General features: G+C 40.5%; 1 protein-coding gene across 1 annotated transcript; it reads left to right on the top strand.

Annotated features, from left to right (window-relative positions):
• The first annotated feature begins 1,870 nt into the window (after positions 1–1,870).
• On the top strand, positions 1,871–5,494 carry LOC114660632 (EKC/KEOPS complex subunit LAGE3). The gene is made up of 3 exons (XM_028813448.2): positions 1,871–1,969; positions 2,243–2,371; positions 5,192–5,494. Exons 1-3 carry the CDS (start codon positions 1,932–1,934, stop codon positions 5,313–5,315), a joined length of 291 nt encoding a protein of 96 aa, XP_028669281.1. The 5' UTR covers positions 1,871–1,931; the 3' UTR covers positions 5,316–5,494.
• Positions 5,495–8,192: the final 2,698 nt, after the last annotated feature.

Raw genomic sequence — 8,192 nt, 5'->3', positions numbered from 1 at the left:
GATGCAGTGGATTCTCCATAATTGACAGGAGCCTGCTCAGTGCCCGTCGCTCTGCCACAGATGTCAAACTGTCCAGCTCCGTGCCTACAATAGAGCCTGCCTTCCTCATCAGTTTGTCCAGGCTTGAGGTGTCTCTCTTCTTTATGCTGCCTCCCCAGCACACCACTGCATAGAAGAGGGCGCTCGCCACAATCATCTAACATCTGCAGCATCTTATTGCAGATGTTGAAGGACGCCAGCCTTCTAAGGAAGTATAGCCAGCTCTGTCCTCTCTTGCACAGAGCATCAGTATTGGCAGTCCAGTCCAATTTATCATCCATCTGCACTCCCAGGTATTTATAGGTCTGCACCCTCTGCACACAGTCACCTCTGATGATCACGGGGTCCATGAGGGGCCTGGTCCTCCTAAAATCCACCACCAGCTCTTTGGTTTTGCTGGTGTTCAGGTGTAGGTGGTTTGAGTCGCACCATTTAACAAAGTCCTTGATTAGGTTCCTATACTCCTCCTCCTGCCCACTCCTGATGCAGCCCATGATAGCAGTGTCGTCAGCGAACTTTTGCACGTGGCAGGACTCCGAGTTGTATTGGAAGTCCGATGTATATAGGCTGAACAGGACCGGAGAAAGTACAATCCCCTGCGGGGATTGTGTTGCTGACCACAATGTCAGACCTGCAGTTCCCGAGACGCACATACTGAGGTCTGCCTTTAAGATAGTCCACGATCCATGCCACCAGGTATAAATCTACTCCCATTTCTGTTAGCTTGTCCCTAAGGAGCAGAGGTTTACTAGAATTACTACTAGTGCAGGGGTCCTCAATCACAGTCCTGGAGGGCTGCAGTGGCTGCAGGTTTTTGCTCCAACCCAATTGCTTAATAAGAAGCACTTATTGTTCAAGTAACAGTTCTGCTTCACTTTAGTGGTCTTGCTCATTAAGATTTTGAACCCTTATTGCTTATTTTAGTCTTAAACAGCTGTATTATTGGTTTTTAATTGTTCCTAATTAGCAATAACATCCATCCATTTTCCAACCCGCTGAATCCGAACACAGGGCCATGGGGGTCTGCTGGAGCCAATCCCAGCCAACACAGGGCACAAGGCAGGAACCAATCCTGGGCAGGGTGCCAACCCACCGCAGGACACACACAAACACACCCACACACCAAGCACACACTACGGCCAATTTAGAATTGCCAATAACATGCAAATGACAAAAGAGACCAGCATTTCTCCATTTTAATTGTTACCATTTACACCTGTGTGTATTTATCATGCATTATTGGATTTAATTAAATACTTGGAAGGGAAGTGAAGGACTGAGAATTACTCATCCATTTCAGCCTTCAAATTATTTGGATGATATCCTTAGAAAGGGAAAGAAAATCTAGGATATGAGAATTACCTGACATAGCAGTGTTAAAAGCATTAACAAGCCATGAAATTAAATTATGGGCAAGAATTGCTTTCTAATTAAGCAACCAGGTTAGAACAAAAACCTGCAGCCACTGCAGCCCTCCAGGACTGTGATTGAGGACCCCTGTACTAGTGTATAAAAAAACCCAAATAAATCTGTTAGCACGTTTATATTTAAGGATATTAACACCACTAATAAATAAAAGAGTTTCAAATTTTTCAGTTTCAACAAATAACTGCATACGGCCCTTCATTAAATATAGTTAACCTGGTGGTAATGCCCTCACTACTTTATAAAATTCATTGAATGTTACAAGAAAATCTTTTGTATTAAAGAAGTCTCCGTAGGATTATAACTGACCAGGCTAATGAAGATCAGCAGCCAAACACGTACTCGTTCTTTCAATGATGTAATTAAAGTGATTTATTTTTTATCAGTTGCATATTCGTTGTTCCACAAAACTGGGGAATCGGAGCTTTCGAATTTAGCGCCGAGTTTACGTGACGTCACGGGCCAAGATGGCGGGGGCCCCGGAGCTTCCGAACAGGTTGGAGTTGTATCCTTTTTTTATTGCGGAAATCATTTTTAAGGATCCCAAGGCAGGTTTACTTTTGCAAGAGAAACGCGATTTAAATTTAAATTAAATGAGAAGGGAGGTCAGACCTAACCAGGAAGGATGCACAGTAAACCCTATTCGCAATGAATTGCTGTAACTAAAGTGGCGTATAGAGACAGAGTTGTTTCAATAATACGTTTATATAGTGAATCTCTATGCGTCTCGGATGTCAACGAGATGCTGTTTGTATGCTGATTCCTTGACAAATGACAGTAAATTGACTGTCCCGTTCCCTTCGGAGAAGTTGGCGTGGATTGCGCAGAGGTCGCTATCGCCAGATCCGGAGCCCCGGAAAGGTGGCATTAGCAAACACGTTTCGGTGACGGACAGCATCCTGAATGTGTAAGTGAAGGACTTAAAGCTGTGCTCTCAATATTAAATGTGCTAGTACAGACATATCGAAAATTTCAGGTTTTTTTTTCAGAGTTACGGACTTCTGCCACGCCACTCAGATATTTGCCCTCCCAGCTACTTTCTCCCTTTGACTTCTCTTACATGCCACCCGATCGTATACCACACCGTCCTGCAGCTGAGTGACACGACGCGACACAAGGCCAGGGTGCACCTTCGAGGCTTTCTGGCAGCCAAGAATCCGGGCCGATGAGCATTAACGGCAGGGGGACCCGTTCGGAGTGCTCCCCGAGTGCTGTGTGTGCGCCCCATTTTCTCGCGCAGCTGCTTTATAACTGGCTTCTCTCCTAGGGCAGTCTGAAGAGTGTGCCCGTCCCGGGTTCGGACCCAGGGTTGCTACAGTATGTCTAGTTAAACAGTCCACTAAATGTTAGGGCGAACTGGCTGTGAAATCTGAGAGTCACCATTGATTAGGTTCATTCGGCAGATCTAGCTAGGCGGGTGTCTACTTCTTCCTTCAACGCTCCACGTGCGCTCTTCCCGAAAGTGGATACGACACTTTGGGTGTTCGATTTGCGAATAGAGAACCGCGAAACTGAGCACGTTAATTCAATTCAACTCCATTCTTTTTGGCGTTTCTGTCCAGATTTTGTATGCGGTTAACGGGGGTGGGGGGGTCTCAGTCACAGACTGTGACATAAATCCCTGAATGCTTGGTAAAAACAGTTATGGAAGTAATCAAAAATGATGTTATCTTGTGGTTGAAATAGAATAAAATTTTACATGCAAGAATAATACAAATGGTCTGTCAAGCCTGTTATCCCTTAACTACTCGCACCATTTCTCACAAGTACTCACACAGTGTACTTTACGCACCAGTGTTAAAATGGCTATTTATGCACGCTGTGAGGTTGTAATAATAATAATAATAATTCTTTACATTTATATAGCAGTTCTCACTACTCAAAGTGCTCGGCAGTTGCAGGTTAAGGGCTTTGCTCAAGGTCCCAACGGAGCAGAGTCTCTCTTGGCATTTACAGGATTCAAACCTGCAACATTCCGATTGACAGCGCAGATCCCTAGCCTCAGAGCCACCACTCCACCTTCAATATTGCAGTAATTTTAAATTGTACATGGTTTTTAATGTAATTTAATACCATATAACTGAATAGTATGACACAGACTAGGACTATCTGAAAATAAACCTAATCCATTACTCCAGTGCTCATTCGTCACTGGTTACACTTTCATCCAATGTAGGATTTGCACATTTATCACATTTCACTTCAGTTTTTGAATGTTCTTTGCAGACAAAGTCATTGCAGGAAGAACATCTCATCGTTGTCATACATATGTAAGAACCCATGTGGTATACCAAATGCACCACGTGGAACTTGAAACTGTGCATCCAGTCATAAAACCGGCTGGGGGTACACTGGAGGGAAACCACTGCGACACTGTACTTGTAGTGAATCAAGCTGAGGATAGATGGCAGATGCTGCCAGTAGGTTCAATTAAAAGAGTGTTGGACAAAAATAACAGATTATTGTACAAAATACACCAGCGCAAGTAGTGAAGGGGTAATGCATTAATTTATCTGACCTAGGCAGTGTGGCACAGTGGGTAAGGCTTTGGACTTCAAGCCCTGAGGGTGTGGGTTCAAATCCTACCACTAACACTGCATGACCCTGAACAAGTCACTTCACTGCCCCCACACCGTGTGGGTGGTCCAATTGGAAAAACAAAAGAAAAGCAACCAATTGTATCTCAAATGTTGTTAATCGCTTTGGATAAAAGCATTTGTGTAAATGTAGGAATCTAACCGTGCAGTTGGTGTATTTGTTTCAGATAGCCATGGGAATGTAGACCTTTTTGGGAGCAACGGTTAGGCTTCTTTAGCCTGCCAAAGTAGGAAGTGTCTTTTACTACAGTAATCCATCTGGTAGTTTTGCTCTGGAAAGCCCACAAACTTGATATGCATTAAATGAGTTTCAAAAATATGTATCAACCACCTTTAAACATTTTATTAGCTTATTAAATTTGTGACAATCTCTAAATCCGTACATTTGTTTCTGATGCATTATTGTATTTCTTTACAGTTTGCCATTATTAAAAAGTGAGTAGTTTGATTCCAAACAAATTTTTATATTTTAAATTATTTATTTTGCAGATAAGTCATTGTTACCCAAGATGACTTACAAAATTGAGATACTTTACAATTAATTATTATTACTACTGCCGTTAACGGAGCAGTGTTTCTCAATCTTTCTGGTGTCATGACCCATTTTAACCCCCCCCTTTCTGTGAAACACACATGATCGTTAGTGCTGAGGGAGAGGGGTCTCCCATAGGGATACAAATAGAGTCTTTTGGGGGGTTTTCCACCTTGCTGAATGTAATGGCCAGGGTGAGCAGAGAGTCAAACACAGTCATTGAAGCTGTGATCCGCTGTACCCACTGCCATTATAAACAATAGCAACACTGAGTTAAAGACCAGGCAGGTTAGGCGTCTTGCTCAGAGTCACACAGTGAGTCAGAGACAACGAAGGAACCATCAGATTGTGGTTTAGTGGCCAGTGCTATAGCTAATACACTTCTGTCATTATAATGTCATGTTTTTCTACTGTCCAGCTTTTTCCATTCATACATGTGCTGACTGCATAGTAAAGGGCAAATACACAGTATATAGATGTGCATTTGTTACACATTTTGTCTTTTTTCATTTAAATTTGCTTCCACAATGCCTTAATTAACATCATTCTTTGTTGTATTGCCAACAATTTTTTGTTTGTTTCTTTATTTTTAATCCAGGTCATGGATGGCAGATGAAGCTCGAATCCTGCGTGTTTCAGTCAGCTCCTTCCTGGATCACTTGGCTCTTGTATTGGAAACCATGGAAGCTTTTGGCCCTCCTTCAGTCTCTGGATTAAAATAATAATTTTTTTTTAATGGAAATAATTACATACTGCATATGATTTTAATTTTATCTACATATTCTACAGCATGCATTTCTGTTGTGTACCCTTATTTTATTTTCCTTCAGAGTAATTTGAATTTGCATGCTGTATTAGAGACTCATGGTGAAACTATGCATGAGAAAGAAAAAAAAAAGAATGACCCTTGCAACGGCTGGATTCATTCATGGAAAAACAATTGCAACCTGACATTGTGTAGAAGCAGTTTAAAGGGGTTTTGGTGCTTGGGGTGCTACTGCATAGTATGTGCAGTCGAAATTTACAGTGGTTATGCTTACGTTGTACAACACACTAGTGGATTTGCAATAGATCATGACTTCCAGTTATCACTTTGGACTTTGTGTAATAAGAAACACCAAATATTGCTACAGAAATGCATCAGTTTTAAAATATGTATAGTAATGAAATTATAAGTTACAGTAGTCCCTGTAATATACATACTTAGTAATTGTATCAAATGTTAACAAAAGACTCTTTAAAGCAGACAGGTGGACATCAGTGGATCATGTGTATGTGCAGGCTTACAATGGACTATGCCAAACACTGAAGTGGCCCTGAACATGGCATTGTAATTGATACCGCACATGCCAGCAAGAATGGATCAAGAAGAGCAGCCTCAGTTGGTTCAGTGTGTGATGGAGTGGTGTTCTCTCCAGGCTTGGCTTTGTGACAAGAGCTACCTTGATAGACTTGCACAAAATTCATTAGGAGAAACAAAAACATACACATACAGCTGTAATGCGGACAACCAGTTGCCTAATTATTGTGATTGAAAATAGGACCATTAACCGTATTCTTTGACAAGCTAATATCCCAAACTATTTTGAAATTAAAGCAAAAGTGAGAAGTTTAAAGCTTACTTACTTCCCTTTTAGAAACATTTGATAGTATGTAAGCATACTAAACTGTATGTTTGAAATGAAAGAAACTTAAGTCAAGTGTTTAAACATTAATGGTTTGTGGAGTGCAGATTTTTGTTATGTATGTTAATGTAATTTACTTTAGTAAAAAGGAAATAATTTTCACATCAGTATTCTTATCTGACAGAAACAAGTCAGTAAAGGGAGTTGTAAATTTTGTTCTGTATTTCTGTACAGTATGTGCATTACCTTTGGGATTTGCCAATGTGGGTGTAACAGATTTTTCAAGTTCTTTCATTTGAAAATCTTTATAATGCAGCCAAGTACAATTGACTTTACAATCCAGTTTTTGTAATTTTTCAGTGTCGAAAATAGGAAAGAGCAAACAAGTGAGTAATTTTCAGTTTGGTTTTATTTTTGTAGTGGGTATTTTTAACAAGAAAATGTGTGCAGTTGTACTGTATGTTGCATACAGTATGGGTAACTCAACGTGCACAGTGATGGTCATTGATAAAGGTGCTGTTATAATGGCCGTTCTTTAGTTTTTTTGTGAAGGTTTCTACCAATTCTGTTTTTTTTCTTCTGTGGAATCTTATGCAAACATTTATTTTGCTCTTCAAATGTTTTTGATTAGTTGAAAATTATTTTCCATGTTACCACTATAATACCATTTTGTTTTCATAGGGCACTGCCATTTTCAATCAATAGCAGCGGCTATTGCCATAACATTTGCTCCCAGAATTCTCCGTGATTGTGTGACAGGTGACACATCATCAGAGCGACCATATATAAGATCCGGTGCATGCCTTTGCAAATTATCCACAATGAACATCCTGTGAGCAATTAGGAGTAAACTTACAGTGCCCTCTACTATTATTGGCACCCATTGTGGAAATTAGTAAGAAAAAAATCAACTGTTTGCTGAGGAATTCTCTTCTTGCACTGAAAAAATGAGAAACATCTGACTTTTAATTGAAACAAGTTAATTCAAAGAAAAATAAAGCCCTCATCAAGAAATTTTTTTAACAAAATCTTATGTGCCACAATTTTTGGCACCCTTGCATTTAATACTTTGTACAACCTCCCTTTGCCAGTATGACATTGCGGACTCTTTTTTTTTTTTTTTTTTTTTTTTTTTTTTTTTTTTTTCTCTTGTAACCTTTTATAAGGTTGCAGAGTATACAACATGGCCTCTGAGGCCATTCTTCTGTACATAACCTCTCCCAGATCATCCAGGGTCCTATGCCTTCTCCTGTGTACCTTCCTCTTCAGCTCACTCCTTAGGTTTTCAATAGGATTCAGGTCAGGGGACTGAGATGGCCAAAGCAGAACTTTGATTTTGTGGTCAGTTAACCATTGCAAGGTTGATTTGAACATGTGTTTCATATCATCCTGCTGGAAGAGCCAAAGATTACCCAGTTTTAGTGTCCTGGCAGAGGCAGCCAGGTTTTGATTTAAAATCTCCTGATATTTCATGGAATCCATGATGCCTTGTACCCTAACAATGTTTCCAGGGCCTTTGGAGGAAAAACGGCCCCACAACAGCACAGAACCTCCACCATATTTCACAGTTGGGACAATGTTCTTTTCATTATAGCCATCCTTCTTTTTACACCAAACCCAAACAGGTGCTCTGTTAGATATGCTCTCTTTTACTGGTACGTATTCGAGCTATCATTTAATTTCAAGGTTTTTTTTAAAGAGTGCTCATTATTACTTGCATGTTTTGCACGGACAAGTGACAGTCGTATACCAACAGGTAACGCTAGAACAACAAGCATTTAAGACATTATTATACAATATATCTTCTTGTTTTGGTTGCTCCCGTTAGGGGTCGCCACAGCGGATCATCTTCTTCCATATCTTTCTGTCCTCTGCATCTTGCTCTGTTACCTGCATGTCCTCTCTCACCACATCCATAAACCTTTGCTTAGGACTTCCTCATTTTCTCTTCCCTGGCAGCTCTATCCTTAGCAT

Source organism: Erpetoichthys calabaricus, chromosome 11 (genome assembly GCF_900747795.2).
Source record: "Erpetoichthys calabaricus chromosome 11, fErpCal1.3, whole genome shotgun sequence".
NCBI lineage: Eukaryota > Metazoa > Chordata > Cladistia > Polypteriformes > Polypteridae > Erpetoichthys > Erpetoichthys calabaricus.
Note: the sequence above shows the minus strand (reverse complement) of the source record. Positions and strands in the feature narration are given on the sequence as shown.

Coding starts and splice junctions, on each gene's coding strand:
- LOC114660632 (XM_028813448.2), top strand. CDS start 1,932: ATGGCGGGGGCCCCGGAGCTTCCGAACAGGTTGGAGTT. Junction 1,970..2,242: donor CTTCCGAACAGGTTGGAGTT/GTATCCTTTTTT, acceptor GACAAATGACAG/TAAATTGACTGTCCCGTTCC. Junction 2,372..5,191: donor ACGGACAGCATCCTGAATGT/GTAAGTGAAGGA, acceptor TTTTTAATCCAG/GTCATGGATGGCAGATGAAG.